The sequence below is a fragment of the Dinoponera quadriceps genome, unplaced genomic scaffold, assembly GCF_001313825.1.
Source record: "Dinoponera quadriceps isolate SergipeBrazil2010 unplaced genomic scaffold, ASM131382v1 scaffold1527, whole genome shotgun sequence".
Taxonomy (NCBI): Eukaryota; Metazoa; Arthropoda; class Insecta; order Hymenoptera; family Formicidae; genus Dinoponera; species Dinoponera quadriceps.
Window position 1 is genome coordinate 418,095 of NW_014555734.1, and position 17,781 is coordinate 435,875.

General features: G+C 38.4%; 1 protein-coding gene across 5 annotated transcripts in view; it reads left to right on the plus strand.

Annotated features, from left to right (window-relative positions):
• LOC106745280 (sodium/potassium-transporting ATPase subunit alpha) overlaps nt 1–17,029 on the plus strand; it is a 74,377-nt gene extending 57,348 nt beyond the window's left edge. For 4 of the 5 annotated variants that reach the window (XM_014620743.1, XM_014620744.1, XM_014620742.1 and 1 more), the window contains 5 exons: nt 272–573; nt 9,886–9,980; nt 15,748–15,922; nt 16,059–16,291; nt 16,694–17,029. In XM_014620743.1, coding sequence (XP_014476229.1) covers nt 272–573; nt 9,886–9,980; nt 15,748–15,922; nt 16,059–16,291; nt 16,694–16,814 — 926 coding nt within the window. In that variant the 3' untranslated portion in view covers nt 16,815–17,029. Of the gene's footprint in view, nt 1–271; nt 574–1,645; nt 1,741–9,885; nt 9,981–15,747; nt 15,923–16,058; nt 16,292–16,693 lie in introns of all 5 variants that reach the window. The other variant, XM_014620741.1, reaches the window with a different exon arrangement.
• Nucleotides 17,030–17,781: the final 752 nt, after the last annotated feature.

Consider the following 17,781-nt stretch of genomic DNA (forward strand, 5'->3'; position numbering starts at 1 on the left):
TAGATTCATTTTCTTCCCTCTTCCTCTCCATTAGTAAAAAATTATTCATTTATAAAATAAGTCTGTTAGGGAGTAACTCAGTATCAAATATTTTCTCTTTCTGCTAAAGTAAACTAGAATGTTTTGAAAACGTTGGAATAAATCCACAAAAAAACAACCCGGGAGGCAAATTTTTCTCTATTGTAAAAACCTCAAATCTCAATATAATAATGATCTGCATTGCTACATAGTAAATGTATTAAACGTTAACATATTTGATTTATTATTCCAGGTGACGGTGTGAACGACTCACCTGCTTTGAAAAAAGCTGACATAGGTGTTGCTATGGGCATCGCCGGATCAGACGTCTCTAAACAAGCGGCCGATATGATCTTACTTGATGACAATTTCGCCTCGATTGTGACGGGCGTGGAGGAAGGCCGTTTGATTTTCGACAACTTAAAGAAGTCTATCGCGTACACCCTGACCTCAAATATACCCGAGATCTCGCCTTTCTTGGCGTTCATCCTCTGCGATATTCCTTTGCCTTTGGGTACTGTCACTATTCTCTGCATCGATCTAGGAACCGACATGGTAAGTAACGAAAGAAATGCTCAACGAGTAGACTAAAAGTATGCTAGCTACTCGGATCAAATCGGCGCGATGGGGAGGCGCTCTTGCAAAGAATTTCGCTCCCGCGAAATTGTTGCTTTGAGCTCCTCGCTGTTGGCTAATCGAAATATTTCAGCGCCGCTATGTACAACATCGATATAATTTCGGAACGCGCGCCATAGAGTAACAAAGACGTGCATTACAACATGCAGTGGTATTTCTAATGATTAATAGGTATTACAGGAATCATATCTGAAGTAACTTCCAAACCTGATCAGTAAAGAGACCTGAGGGGCTCGTTATCAGGAGTTTCTTCGGAAACACATCTGGTTTTACCCTGTTTTTTCTCTCTTAGATACCGCTCTATTTAATCGTATGATGCTGTACAATAAAGAGATCTACAACAGTGCTATTGACAGCCAGCCAACTGATGTTCATCGATTAATCTCTTTCGTATTTTATATTTCCTTTCAGATAAATCGCTTTGATGGACTTTGAGCTGAAACGAGCATCACTTATTTCGAACATACTCGTTTTGTATGTGATTGTCTTAGAAAAAAGAAGCCGAACGTGTTACAATTCGAAAACAAATCGATTTACATTCGGTTAGGAAGTGAGAATTATCGCACATTGAGAAATCCGAGTGAAAGTTCAGAAAAATTTCTTTTTAGACGCTTTATTATCGCTGTGAACAAACGCTCGCTGTTTATCTGCGATATCGCGAGATATCGCGAATTTCCTCTGATTCCCTTTTGATATCCTCCTACCTTCAAATATTTTCTTAATCAATTGGTTTTTTTTATTTTTCAGTTGATTATCTTCTGTTTATTCTGTACACTTCATCGTGCGTAAAAATGCCGTCGCCGTCGATCCTACACACTTTTAATGTCTAGTTCGCAAGAATCAGACTAAAAATCGATAGTCATATCAGTAGTTTAGTAGTTTGAAACGCGATGATCGACGCGTCTGCATTCTTACAACAACATCATCAAAAGACATATTTGTTATTTAATTATTGGCGTTGTTACTGAGCTCTTTGATAATATGACGTCAGGTGCCCGCCATCTCGCTAGCCTACGAGGAGGCAGAGAGCGATATTATGAAGCGACAACCACGAAACCCCTTCACTGACAAGCTAGTTAACGAAAGGTAACACATCACAACACCATAAGCGAATATTGACAAGAGCTACACAAGATTCTTTATGGTTCGAAAGAGTCATCGGTAGTGATGTATTGCATTTTCGAAGCTCTGATTCGATCGCCGATTTAAGCTTCCGAAAATATCATCAACGTTCCTTTCAGAAGATCTCGACACTTTCGCCGACTCACTCTCGATATACTCAGATATAAAGTTAACGTATTGTCGAAATTCCTTTCTTGTCGTTCGCATCATATCAGAGCTTCGAGAATTCGATCACACGGCGATCGCTCTCTCCGTGCTACACCCTATTGACTACGTACACATTTCCTCTTTACTTCTATGGTGACTTTAGTAGTTAGCTTGTTTTGTCTTCCTCATTAAGCGACGCGATTATGTACAGAGAACGTGGGGAAACCACGCGCGTACCTCCTTTTGTGTCTTCTCTCCCAACGACGATCGTTTGTCGTGTCGTTGATATCTAAAGTGCGGGCCGTGATTCGCAAATTGATCCTCCGTGCATTACTATATCATTGTATTCGCATCTTTCTTCTCACGTTCGCTTCCACCTTTCCGCGTATTTACTCGCAACTCCACACAAATTTTACCGAGCGAAGACTCGCCTCATTATTGTTCATTGACAAATATTTTCTCTTGTGAATGATAACACGATATCAGAGAGGCTAGTTTGTTGTAATTTTACTCCTTCATTCCTCGTCCCTTTCGCGAATTACTACTTAAACTACTTTGGTCACCGCCGCTAAGTCTGCTTCACAAAGCTCGTGCGAGCCAGGGGATTAATTTGCCAAGCCTGTCGTTCGTTGTCGAGTGAGACATGCTAGGACGTGGATAAGGTAAAAAGAACGGAACATGGTGCACGCAGATGCAACGCTCCTGAGGGTATTTGGGTCGCTGGAACATGCGGAGCTTTATTTTCGAAGTTCTCTCTCTCTCTCTCTCTCTCCCCCCCCCCCTCTCTTTTTCTCTTTCTCTCTCGTGTAATAACCTTACACTCATTCTAATTTAGATTGAATTTTATTAAGCAACGTTTGCTTGTCCATATTTTATCGTAAATTTTTCTCTGTAATGTCGCATGTTCATTCTCGAGAAGAGAATATTTCATCGGGAGAAATGAAAGAAATGAATCGTGAGATGAGCAAACGCAAATTTTACCTTTCTTGAACTTTTCTTTTTCTTGTATATCCACGGTCACAGGGCTTCCATCATGACGATCCTCGATCGTATAAGTGTTGTGTCTTTATGTCGAAGGTAAGCCAATCTTACTATAAAACCTCCTCCTATTTCATATATATATAATACTATTTCTAGTTTTATTCTCCTTGAACTGAAATTTTCCTGTCGTTATTTATAATTTCTCGCTGCAGTCGTCATTCACTCGTGGTCTGCCAGTGGCTTGAGATGTATATCGGTTGCTGATGAGATATCTACGATTTAGAAGCATCGTTTTGTGAGAAATCGCATGAACATTCGTACGAACCACTCCTTTTCAGTATTGTATTTCCTCTCTCTCTCTCTCTCTCTCTCTCTCTCTCTCTCTCTCTCTCTCCCTCTCTCTCTCTACACACACACACACACATACATTCGTACACACATTCAAAAAGTTCCGGGAAAAATTGAATTTTGTAGATAAACAAAATTTCATATTTTTTTCAACATACACTCTTTTCTGTATACACGTTTGTCAGTGCTCATACAATATCTGGAAGACGCTGGAATACTCCCTGCCGAATGAACCGCTGTCATGTTGTTCCTCATGGACTTATCCTCGAAACGGTTCCTTTTAAGCCTGCCTTTAGTTTTTGGAAGAGGGAGAAGTCTGCTGGGGCTAAATCCGGCGGCTAGGGGCGGGTGGCTGTAACTGATTTTTGTACCACGAATCTTGTCACAACGAATGTGCCGGAGACTTCTCGTGCAAGAGAAACCATTCTCATGACTGGGGCAATTCCGGTCTGACCTGACGGATTCTTTTCAAAATCCATGACCTCGCAGCAGAAGGTTCCAGTCATAGTCCAGCTAGAAGAATGCGCGCATTTGCGCATACATTCCACGTTGTCATTCGTCTTGCTCGTTGAAGTGCCCCTCTCTCGGATCGTTTTTAAGCGATTCACGGCCCTTCTTAAAACGTGAATACTACTCGAACACCTTACTACGACTCATATAGTTTTCTCTGTATGCATTTTGCATTATTGCGAACATTTCCAACACGCTTTCCCCATATTTGAAACAGAACTTTATCGCGACTCTTTGTTCTATATTGAAAATCGTAACAAGCGATAAATCTTACAAACATGAAACGTGCATTGTACATGAACTGCTCGACGGCGACGCAAAAAATGTGGGAGACTCATAAAGTTTCATATAAACTCCCATCATTGAAACATAGATGACGCCATTAATGCGTCCGGAAAAATTCAGTCCTAGAACTTTTTGAGTGCACTGTATATGTGTGTATATATATACAAACATATATATATATATATAGGGTGTCTCAAACTAATGTCGGTTCCCGTGATGTACAAGTGAAACGGGTGAAACTGAGTAGAAAAGTCATGTATTATTTTTCAAAATTCGCAATTATATACATGATTTTTCTGCTTAGTTTCACCCGTTCTATTTGCACATCACAGGAATCGAGATTAATTTTGGATACCTTCTATGCGTGTATATATATATACACACATCCACAACTATATATATACATACAATCCGATAAGAGTGTATCCGGAATAATTCCGGAAACTATTTATTGCAATTAACTATTTATTTAAAAAATATTGAAGAAAATACGTACGACTTGATAAGAACCGTGATGCTTTATTATTAATAATTTATCCAACTGGCTCTATTATTGCCTGGCATCTCCGACGCATACTTTTCACTAATTTTATGGCATATTCTTGAGGTAAAGATCAATCAAATCCATCGAATTGTCTAACTAGCTGCTTAACTTTCCAAATCTTCTTTCCACGAAGCTCAAGCTTCATGAACATCCAAACGTTTTCAATTAGATTTGCATTCGGTGACTGTGACGGCCAATTCAGTACATAAATTTTCTTCTTTCACGCAGTACAAAAATGATTCCGATGTTTCGAGTCATTGTTCTCTTGTAATAGCCAATATTCGTTTTTCCTTCTAAACCACTTCTGGGCAGATGGTAATAAAACTCTTTCATAAGTTTTTATCATTTGGCGGCGTTCAAATTGTCTATGAAAATGTCAAAATGCCAAGTCCGTGCTTTGAGAAGCATTTCCAAACGTGCTACTTATACTGAATGTTCAACGATCCGTTGGACGAGTTTATTGATGTAGATACACAAGGTATGAGTGATGAACTACGTGCAAAAAGAAGCTTCATCGAAAAAATTACATTGTTCCAATCGCAATCCAAATTTTCTTGCGTCCAAGCAATTCTTTTTTCGACGTGTTTTTCCTAAGAGGTTTCTTAATTGTGCTTCGATATTTCGTATTATTTTAATGTAATGCCGCTTGTCTGTCCTGTGATGATAGACAAGGATTGTTCGCAGACACCCGTAAAATCAGTTTGTCCTCGTTTTTCGTCGTTTTGTGCGCCACGTTCCGGCAGGTCACCGACCTCTAAATAGCGTTTCATCCATTTATTCACATATGTTTTAGACTTTCTCATGTATTTTGCAGCCACTTTGCGCGACATTTCTGTCTTTTCAGATGTATACAGAGAAACATGAATCGTGATGCGTATGTGACACTCATGGCGAAATATATCATTTTGTCACTAAAGTCGAACGGTATCTGAGATAATTTTCTTTACAAAATATCTTAGGAGAAGGCTCCCTTTACTTGCTTACGTTGGAATTTCCTGTCTAACAGTTTATAGGTAAAAATTTCACCGGATGCGCTCTTATCAAATAGAATGTATATATAAAATCTCTTCTCTTGCCATCGCCTTGTTCAGTCTTATCTCAGCCTGCCATTTCTTTCTTTATTCCATTCTCTTTTTACTTATTCCTTCGCGTGTGTGTGTCTACACGCTTTCTTACATACGTAGGGTGTATGATAAGTAAGTAACTTTGATAAGAGATGGTGTTTAGATCGCAAGTTTGATATTATTTGTGACATTTGTAATTTTTTGTAGACACACACATATACACACAAAGGTCTCAAGTAAATTTGTCAAATAGCAAATTTTTAACAGCATTCAGAAACGAATAAGTTTGTGTTATTTTGCTACAATAAAAAAAAGTAAATTTTGTGTGTCTTTTTCTTTCCGAACATGAAGAGATGCTCTCTGGAAAAAGATTTGCATCGAACGAGGAGGTTATCGTTGAAACAAACGCTTATTTTGCAGAGTTCGAGAAATCGTATTTTTTGGAAAGTATAAAGAAGTTAGGATATCGTTGGGCAAAATGTATCGAATTAAAAGGAGATTATGTTGATAAATAAGTTACATTTTGGTAAAAAAATTCTTTCATTTCAAAGTTACTGACTTATCAAATACTCCTCGTATATAAGTATTTTATGATTCTCTTTTTTCATCGATCTTCTGTCTCTACTATGTTCTTTCTTCCTTGTCATTCTTCGGCATATTTGTCTTATTTATCCTCATTGTTAGCTGAGTGCGCTGAATAAGTTTAATAATTACCTTCCTCTCTCCCTCCTTTTTTTAAATCACGGACACATATCGTAAATGCAAGTATATACACGCCCGTATATATGTCCGTGGATAATATGTGATGTTTATTATCGTAAATGTGTAATTTAATTGTTCTCTTGATCGTTACAGTGTGATTTTTCCATCCAAACCACTTCCTTCGCATCGTCGTTATTGTTATTATCGTTGGAGATAAAAAGATTTGAACAACAAGCAAAAGTTTTCTCGAAGATTAAAACAAGAAGAAAGACTAATATTTCATCTTCTGCCCCCCCCCCCCCCNTTCTCTTCTCTATAAATATTTAAGTAGAATAGCGTTATGATAGAACAGAGATTATCGTCCTTGTATCAATTTGTGTATAAAAACGTAATTTATTTTTTTCTATCTCCTTTGGAAAAACGCATTTTCTTCGTTTTTCTCTACCTGCCTCCATTTATTTTTTTTTCTCTCTCTCTCTCTCTCTCTCTTTCTCCTCGCCTATCTATTTCTATTTCCATTGTTACTGGTTGCTTTTATTGACTTTGATTAGGTTTTATTACTGCCGCGCCGCCCTCAAAAAAATTAATTTCCTTTCAACTTGGAAATTATATTTTACTAACATTACGGTTTAGCGAGATCTATCCAGCGGTGTGTAAATGAGCGAGGATGAGATATTCGCGTACAAAAAGTCACAATTTTATGAATACTTTGATGGTTGCTATTACGTGACTTTATTCTGCCAGCGGTTATCGTAAAGTAATATTTCGGAAAAGTAACAATTTACAATTATAATATCATAGGTGCTGCATAAAGCTACATATGCGGATTTATGTACAAGAAGATTATCTGTCTCTTTATATACCGTCTAAGCAAGCTCTCAAAATCTGTCGGCGATAATTAAAAATTTTTCTAAAATAAGTGCATCGAAGTGTCGTCAAAGTGTTAATTAAATCCAATCGTCACTCAATTCACATCACGATGATCGTAAAGTTGTTAAACTTGCGCCACCCGTTGCTGTCGTGCTACAATGTAGGGCGTTCCATTTATAGATTTATTTATTCGTCCCTTTTCTCTGTGTCTTTTTATATCGAATGTTTCATAGGCATAGAAGTAGAGTTTAACGATGCGGTTACAGCGGAAGAACTACGCTCAGTTAGTTCTCGACCAAATCGATGGATATAAAACGGTAGGGTTTATACGATACTTTCACATCTGCGTGACGCGCATTTTTTTCAGTTGCGTCTCCTATTCTCTTTTTTCCCCTCTCTCTCTCTCCCTTCCTGTCTTTTCTCTTTTGTAACAGCAATTCCTCTCTTTCTCTATATCTCTCTTTCTTTATCTATCTCTTTTCTTTCGTAGAATTTGTCAGATTATCTCTTGGAGATCTATCAGTAAGAGAACACCGAGCAAGCCGTGCTATGCATCAAATTCTGCATCAAGCGCGATACATTTTTTTCTTTTTTCTCATGGTCAGTCGAGCAAAGATCGTTTGTAGTCATTTCGTAATTCATCGAAAAATAAGTTTCGTCGACTTTGCTTTATTTAGGGAATGAGAGGAGGACGAGGATTCGTTCTGCGAACATCTCAAAAACATGCGTTTTACAAATGGGACTAACGTTTCGCATTAGTCGACGAAACTTCGGTTTTAATCTCAGCTAGTTGAATTCTAATCGATCTTACATTTATCTGCATTCTTGCAAGAACATTGCCGTGAATAAAAAAATAAAATTTCGTATTAGCTTAATTACCAAAATTTCGATTCATTCGATAGGATCCTATTAGACTACAAATTGTTTCGAGTTGCGGCACTCTTCTTGTGAGAATTTTATATGTATATAGACATGTATATATATATATATATTTACATTTAATCTTTGATACTCAGTAATTATCATCATTATTCTCTTGTCCTCATTACTAGTCTTATTATTATCATTATTAAAACCACAAGCCAGCATCGTTTACTATACTGAATTTTTACTACTATTACTCTCTATTTTATATTTACTGTCACAGCTGCCGCTGCTATACTACTCTGTATTACTACTATTTACTACTTATTACTATATTTACTATTGTTAATTACTGCCACCATAATCACCGCCAAAAAAAAGAAAAAAAAAAGAAAGAAAAAGTAAAGTCAAGAACAACACTTTTGTGCCATTTTTGAGCGTCATGATTTTTCTTGCAGTTTTTTATTCTTTACAGTCTTCACATTTTATTCTGTAATGCGCTGCCTACTACCGCTGCCTTCTACCACTCTGCGACTGGCAACCTTTCTAATGGGAAACGCTGAACAACCGATATATAAAACATGCTAGATAAACGGGGGAAAAACGGGAGAAAAAAATATTTTCATGCATACGTTGTGATAGGAAAGAAACAATGGGGAAACTTCGAGGTGACTGCAGCCTCCTTCGCGCGTGCAAGCGCGACCGGAATTTCGCACGACTGAGTCTCACGATTGAATTGAATGCGATTGATTTTCTGTGTTTCTCTATCACATCAGCTGTATCTCATCAGTTATATATCGTCACTTCGTAAAAATATAAAAACGCTTCGTTTCTTTTTGACGACGAAAGGCAGTCGTATCGTCGCACATTATGCGTCGAAGGAAGTTGCACGTCACGCGATATAATGCTTGAACTCGTACTCGAAGTGCACGAAAGAGATGGAATCCTCATTTGCATCTTCGAAGGTGCTTGATGACCACACGAGCGTCGTCATTTGACTCATTGTGCTGATCTTACTTGTAAACTTAATCGTTTACAAATTTTGTTGGCGGAACACGCGTAAGAATTACTTTTGTCTCGTCAGCTTACCGTTTATTATCGCGATGAAGCACCGGTGAAAGGTAAATTCGCAATCGTGCGGTGATAATAACGATTGCAGATTTGCGGAACAAGAAATGTCGAGAAGTGGGAAAAGGATCTGGAAGGTCCATGTGTTTCGTCTTGTGGCCTGTTTTCACTTTGCTTCAAACGTGGCACGAACAATATTTCTTTCATCTTCACCGCACCAGACCGAACAATCGAAAAACGCAGCGCTATACCAAGTGCATGCTCGCCGGTGCATGCTTACCATTCAGGATCCTCTCTTCTTCTCGCTACTTGTTTTACACCTCGCGATTGCACAGGAAGATAATATGTTTTTCACTTGTGGATAGGCTGCGTTTTCGAACGGTCACGACAATCTTTTTTTGCGACACACTATCCGATCGGAAGATCTCGACAGAGATATTTTGCGCGCGATTGGGGAGTCCGTTTCGCTTATTCTCTTTCTTTTTCTATTTTACCGTCGCTCTCTTTATTTATATTTTTTATACACGCCGCATTGACTTGCGTGATCTCCAAGTCTCTTCTTACTTTTTCTCTATCTCCTGTCTCTTTCGCTTGCACTGCGCGTACATACATTACCGTGTATGCGAAAAAGGAAAAAGAAAATTAATAGTTATATCTCTTGCATATAACTCTTTGTAACATTGGTGCGGGGTAGTAGTGCACTTTCTAATCAATGGTGGATGGCAGGTGCCGGCCATCTCGCTAGCCTACGAGGCACCGGAGTCGGACATTATGAAACGGCAGCCACGCGATCCTTACAGAGACAATCTTGTCAACCGAAGGTGGGTCTCTCGCAACTACCCACCAAGAGAAATTAACCAAAAACCTAACGAATCCACTGCACTCTTCCGTACCAGACCGTATCAGATCTACTCTCACACGTTCTCACTGTTGTCGCATCTACTTGTTTCTTATACACATTTAAACGCACAATCACGCTTTTACTTATGTCCGACACATATTTCCGGCAGAGCAATTAAACATGATTGATCCTTTGATTGGCAGATAGTTACTCGAGGTAATGGTCCAAAACTCAGACTCGATTCCTAATGCATGCGCGAACGTTAATGTTGCCTGATATTAATAAACGAATCTAATTCAACACACTCGAGAAAACGTGTCAAACGAAGAGTCAACCAGACGTACTCGTTCAATGAACGATGATTCACATATGAGTAAGATGGTACTTTTTCGCATAAATGAATTTAATAATGGCATACGTCGCAAAGAAATGTTTGATATGTGCGATACGTCGTGTATTTGATGAAGCTTGACTGCTCTGACGATGCTATCCATATCGCGCGCGACACACACGCATATGTAAATGTATCTGTAAATCAAGTTAGGAGCAACAATCGTCCTAGGATAGTTATTTTTGCATCATGAATAGAGCGCGACACAATTCTAGGACGTCTATCGCTATCCCAATTTGAACTATACTCATATACACATGTATACTTACACTCAGTATATAATGTGATAACACACAGTAGATCGTAGAATGTCTACTGACCTCGAGGCAATGTGAATTATTTGCATCTTCTCTGTTTCCTCTCTCAAGGAGGATTCTCAAGTAGTGTATGCACAGTGCACGACTTGGAGATCGATCGAAGACAAACCATACAAATACCGAATGTATCTCACGAAAGTTTCTCGATCCTGTTGCGAATATTTTGTCCAAGTATCTGTCACCGAGTAACGTTGCTTGACATTAGAACTTCTTCCTTCATTAAATCAAACGAAAGTACGCGATCATAAAGTAGACACTCAGTAGACACTCTGCGTCGATTGATAAACAACTATCAACTCTAGAAAATTAATTTTACTAGTATATAGCACAAGTTACACTTATTATATACACATATATATATATAATAAGTATAACACATGAAAGTTTTTTCATATATATACATATATATGAAGTATACATATATATGAAAATTGTTCAGATGTCGAGAATGCCGAATGCTTTTAGCCATACACTTAGAATCTCTCACCCGAATAATGACCAACACTGCTGTGACTTGATCATATTTCTTTTTATTAATTTTATTCTCTTAACTTAAATATTATATACGTGTCTTTTTTCTTAACAGTTGCACTAGGTATGTGCGCGAATAGTGGATAAAATTTAGAAAGTCAAGACATCAGTAATATCATTGATAATGTTGTTAATAGCCAATTACTCCGATATTATTTACGATTATAATCCGCAAAAATTGGTACTATCCAGAACTAACCGGAATACAGAAATATTGACAACATTGATATTTAGCACGTTCGCTACCAGCGTTATACAATGTTTGTCTTTCACGAGAAATCAGTGTCATATATGATATGAGAGCGATAATTTTTTTTTCCTTGTCCATATAAACAGTTTGTCTAATTTGCATAATTACATCAATAAAAAGAATGCAGGGTGGGTGGAAAGAATTTCTCAAATGAACAGTGGTAGCAAACGTTTTGGTCTACTCGATTCCATGAATCCGTGTTTATGTTCCGGGGATATTATATATTTCAGTGTAAAATATCCAGATAGCCAAATTTGCGCAAACAAATTTCGAGCAGAGCCTGCTATAAGTTTTTATTGGCAGAAAGGCAACAAATCTAACACAGGATCTGTTTTATCAAATTATGTTACGAAAGTGCTGTCAAAAATGCGACAGAGCAATGCGATTGGCGGCAGAAACCGAGCACAGCCGTAGCAGTTTGATAGCAGATAGACATCGAATATTCTCTTGCACACATTTTAGCAGCAGGTTTTGCACGGCTTCTGCTGCGAATCTACTCGCGATAGCTATCAACGCACTGAGTGTTTATGTTAAATCGAATATAAGTTAATTTGACTAGGGCCGAAAAATGCAATAGACACAACCATCTAGTAACTTTATGGTTCATGACAACTCGATCAATCGGGTAGTATCGAGTTGTCATAATCCATACAGTTACTATGGATGGTTGTATTTTTCAGCCGTAGTCGAATTAACTCGTACTCGATTTAACGTAAACACCAAAACACGAGTTAAATAAAGACAGAGTAGACCCGAGATTTAGCTCGGCAGAAAATTGTTGCTTGTGTATCGATCATGTAACTTCATCCTAGAGCGGAAATGTATGAAAGATAAAATATTTTCAAATTAGAAAATTTATTCTTATCACGAGTTCATGCTAGAGGAGAAGATTCATGATCAATACCCAAATGATCACGAATTTTCTCTTCTAGCGTGAATTCATGAAAAGAATAAATTTTCTCATTTGAAAACATTTGAACATCTAATTCGAAACAATTTTCACTTTTCATATTTCTACTCTAGGGAGAAATTATTGTGTGAAAATATTAATATAATTGACGCCCTGGTTGTTAACAATCCGCAAGCAAATGGTTATCTGGGTAAAAATCGACCTTTCACATATTGTGTATCAGAAAATATGGCTTTTTTTATGATGTAGGATAAAAAATTTCTAATTTCTGTCACACCGAAATATCAATGGTAATATCCTATACTTTCATATAGGGCGAAGCAACGTTCATATGCAAATAATATGAAACGAAGAGTGTGAATGTTGCTTTACGCTGGATATTGAATCAATATAGATTATAAAATTATTCTGCTAAATCTTCGTAAAAGTGTTCTCGAAAACAAACACGGACTTGACATAAAACCTGTGCCGGAGTAAACCAGAGAAGTTATCATTGTTGTTAGAAACGTTTATCGCAATCGTCGGAAACATGTTTGTCATTTTGTTCGAATGTTCTCTTCTTCGTCGTCTATAATCTTATTTTTTTTTTCTTACGTGGATTTTCTTTTTTTTCTTTCTCGATAACGTAAAAAGTAAGCAACTGATACGTGGCGCAGTGTCAAAGCAGCTTCCGAGAACTTCAAACGACAATACAATGCACGGCCTGAGCTGAGCAGCCTCTTTCAGCGATATTTTCACAAACCACTTCGGATGGCAATGCTTCCCAGACAACACAATATTTAAAATCGAGACGTGTTGAAAATGTCTTAAAAACATCTTTAAGACATCTTATAGACGGTTTTAGACATTGTGTTATTTGAGTTTGATACCCTACGATACCATTTTTAGCCGCATCGCCGCTTTGTGTCCAACGACGACGTCAATGTTGTCGTCATCATTGAGAATCTTTAATGTTGACTTTGCACCTGCTGAGCTGCAATCACTTTCGTAGCGCGACACTTCAATCTCGTTGGCACGAACGCTTATGCGAATGCTCACTAACATTGGTTGCGTTCAACGAATACAACGGTTGAGTAATTCGTCAACGTAATTGGTTCAAATTTAGGGATATGACAATAAAGACTAATTGCTCACTGATCGCTTTTTCCGCTGAACGCAGCCACTCTCTACAAATCGCAATACTCCGTCTGTTTCTGCGTTTCCGTCGAATAAGTCTCACAGTCTGACTACCGATTTGAAAAGCCATTTAGCACGAACGATCGCATGCGACGCGTTTTCAACACTTGCGCACGGACTCGCATTGCATGCTTTCTTACTCACCACTCAACCACATCGCTCACTTCGTTCAATAAGTAAGTTGTGTTGATCCGTCGGTTTAATAACTTCATTATACGATTTAGGCCTGGTTCCACCATTATGGTTTAAATCTAATCGACGATTAACTCAATGGAATTGACCAATTAATTGAATCGAGCAATGTGATTGGTCAATTCCGTTCAATTGATCGTCATTCAGATTTAAACCATGGTAGTAGAATCAAGCATAAGCGTCGGTTAATCGTCAATTAACTTAATCGAAGTTAATAACGTGACAAAAATTTTGCTTACGAATGCGACGAGGAAAAATGAGAAAAAAGCATAATGGAAATCAAGATATGCCGCAATTCGACTTTATTGATCATCTAGATCGTTAGATGACGCTACAAATCATCGATGAACTGAGCGGGGCGAGAAAGAATATTCTACATGTCTGGATTATAGGGTGTTTCATTTTAATCACTCCAGGCTAATATCTCAAAAGGAAATCATTCTTCGCATACAACGAAAAATGTTTAATACAAAAGTTGTATGAGGAGAACATCGGATGATGACCTTTAGTCTTATCGGAGATGACGGTGTTCAAGGTCAATTTTATTGTTTTAAATAGAATCGTATAGTTTCTTTTAGCACAAATCGATTTCTCTCTTCATTATACTTATAAAAGTACTAGGGCATAGTCACCTAAATACGAATACTTTTCGAGTTATTTTATTTTTTATTCTATTTTTTAGTACAAGATATAAAATAAACTTAAACCATACAACCTTTGTAATAAACATTTTTCGCTAGGGTCATTTCCTTCTGAGATATTAGCCTGGGGCAATTAAAATGACACACCCTACGTGTGTATATTTATATATATATGGAACTTTAATTGCGGCTTTACGATCGGATTATGTTGCACGATAAAAAGATTATGTGACCATATTATCGCAACGAAACGAAACGCGAGTTCGGGACAAAAACTTCCGCAGCTGAGTTAATGATTTTTAAAGTGTGTGTGTGTGTAAATTCGGACTTATCGTCTGACCTGACTGCACTAATTCAAGAAATATACGCGTACGTGCAAGATCTTCACTATGCATAAATTTCTTGAACAAGTGCAGCTAGTTTAGCTAAAAGGAATTCACACTTCTTTCTTGTCTCGAACTCTTTGATTTATGACAATTCACGTCACGAATCAAATTAATCGTTTCGAAGTAACTCTCGACAGCCTGTATACGTGCGCGGAATAAGCTTTGATAGCACGAGGGGGATTAACGGTATGAACGAACAGCTATATTAATTAACTAGTACTGTATCTCACACGGCTCCGATAATTATCGAAAATTATAATCCGAAAATTATAATTTGCCTCGCAACAGCTTGCCGTCGTGAAAATTGATTGAGCCAAAACGTCTATCTGCCTCTCTGTCAATCTGTCTATCTATCTGTATACCTATCTGTTACTCCATCTACTCATGCTTTTATATAGCATGCATTACTATCAAGAACCGATCGTTTAACCGTCTACCTATTGTGTTGGTAAGTAATTTGCATTTTGCCCTTACCGACGACTACAGCTTCCATATTAACATGAAAATCTAGACTATTAGAATAACAACAAAGTTGAATGATCGACGGCGATGACGCTTTCCGAATTTCGGGGAATCCTGTGAATACGAAGCATCTTATCAACTAGAAGAAACTTTATTAGTCACCTGTCGGAAATTCCTGCAGGCAAATGCCGTTCGAAGATTATTTTCGGTCGAAGAGAGTCAACGTTTGGTTGTCTTTTGATGGAATTTCAAAGATTTGGCAGATTCAATCCTAAATTGGAAAATCTAGATTCCTTCTACTCTCTAAACTCTCGCGATTTTGACCAAGATTTAACTACGAACGATTCTTCGATTGAAAATCGCGGGATGAAACTTTTGTGCGTAAAGTCGATATTGCGACGAGAAGTGAAATTCCCCGAAATTCAGCGTCTAGTATGTCGTTGAGTCTTTGGCGAAGAGAATGCTCTTTAATGCATTCGCTCTACATCTAGGCTTATCTCGATGGCATATGGTCAAATCGGCATGATCCAAGCCGCGGCCGGCTTTTTTGTCTACTTCGTCATTATGGCTGAAAACGGATTCCTTCCTTTGTATCTATTCGGCATCCGGAAGCAATGGGACTCCAAGGCTATCAATGATCTTACCGACAGCTATGGCCAAGAATGGGTGAGTACAGTCGAAAGATCTCAAATTCGAACTGAAATTATTTCTTAAAAGAATCTGGTTTATTGAACACTCGAGTTTCGATGGTGCATTGATAGGGATCGCGTGGAATAATCTTGTACATTTCCTTCGCGAACAGACCTACAGGGATCGCAAGACACTGGAGTTTACCTGCCACACAGCCTTCTTCGTGTCGATTGTAATCGTGCAGTGGGCCGATCTGATTGTTTGTAAAACGCGTCGCAACTCAATTATCCACCAGGGAATGAGAAACTGGGCCCTGAATTTCGGTCTCGTATTCGAGACTGCCCTCGCTGCGTTCCTAAGTTACACACCTGGTATGGATAAGGGTCTTCGTATGTTCCCACTCAAGTATGTATCTTTCCAAATCATATTCGATACTTCTTCACTTTTGCCGAAGTATTTACTTAATTATCGGAACTTATCCATATATTCGTTATAATTAGCGCTAAACTAACAAATTTAACATGTTGACCGTCACGTTGAATTCATATTCCATTCAGCCCAAATTTTCGGTGTTATATTAATGAAAGTTTTCTATTTAATGTTTTTTTTAATATTTAATAAAATCATTCCTGATTAAGTAATTAATAAACTATAAGAGAGTAATGACGTGCGGGGGGAATTGCGCATTATTCAGATATGGAGAAAGCACTTAACGTGTAATAGTCTATATTATTGAATTGAACAATTTCGCGCTGATAATACGCATATGACGCAACGCAAAATTAATACCAATTATACTCTTTCCAGATTCGTATGGTGGCTACCAGCTCTGCCCTTCATGTTTGCAATTTTCATCTACGATGAGACGAGACGATTCTACCTCCGCCGGAACCCGGGCGGCTGGCTTGAGCAAGAAACTTACTATTAGATGCAAAGAAGAATTAATCACACATTGCAGAACACACGCGCATGAGAGAAGAGTGAATCGGAAGAGCGAGCGGAGAGCGAGAGAGAGGGAGAGAGAGAGAGAGAATGATGGGAGAGAATGTGACGCATACTCACACCTGAGAAAAAACAAATAAGAAGAAAAAGTAAATTGATTATATTGAACACACACACACACACACACACACACACACACACACACACACACACACACACACACACACACACACACACACACACACACTTCACACGAGACGTGCTACTGGATTTGTCCGTTATTGGATTGATCGAAAGGAGCAACGACGATGACGACGTTACAAATTCACACCGCCTCTCACGACTGTGCGAAAAACTGATAAAAGCGGCAAAATCGCTAATATGGACGATACTCTTTAGAGCTATAGAGTGCAGCGCGCAAGGTACGAAAAAACGTCGTTCTGGTTTTGTTGCTAATTATTTGCACATGCGTGCCAGATTTCGTAGTTCCAGTTTGACGATCTGGCATTCGAAACCGTCGAGAAGAGAAGAAATAATAACGGAAAAAAAGAAATCGTGGAGATGTTTCTATCGGCCACCGACATCATTATCACTATACCACCGCATCTCCATCACCAGCAACCATCATCACCATACAAACGGCCGATCGGGCCGTTTCTCGCTTCTCGTTCAACGACGCGATTGCTAGAGCTTTCCGGTGATGATTGTTAGTGCTATTGTCAAATTCCGGACGAGATTACTCCGCGAGCGTCACTCCAAGAAGATGGAACGAAGGAACGAAAAAGAAAGACAGAAGGCAGTCGCCGAGTCGATAGCGCCGCGGCGTAACTCTACCATTTGTATGGGTGCCGCATATCAGGCCTAAAGAAACGTGATAACATAACGGGAAGCGAATAAACGAATGGAAGGAACGAAAAAAAGGAGAACGAATACACAAAGCGTGCAAAATAACT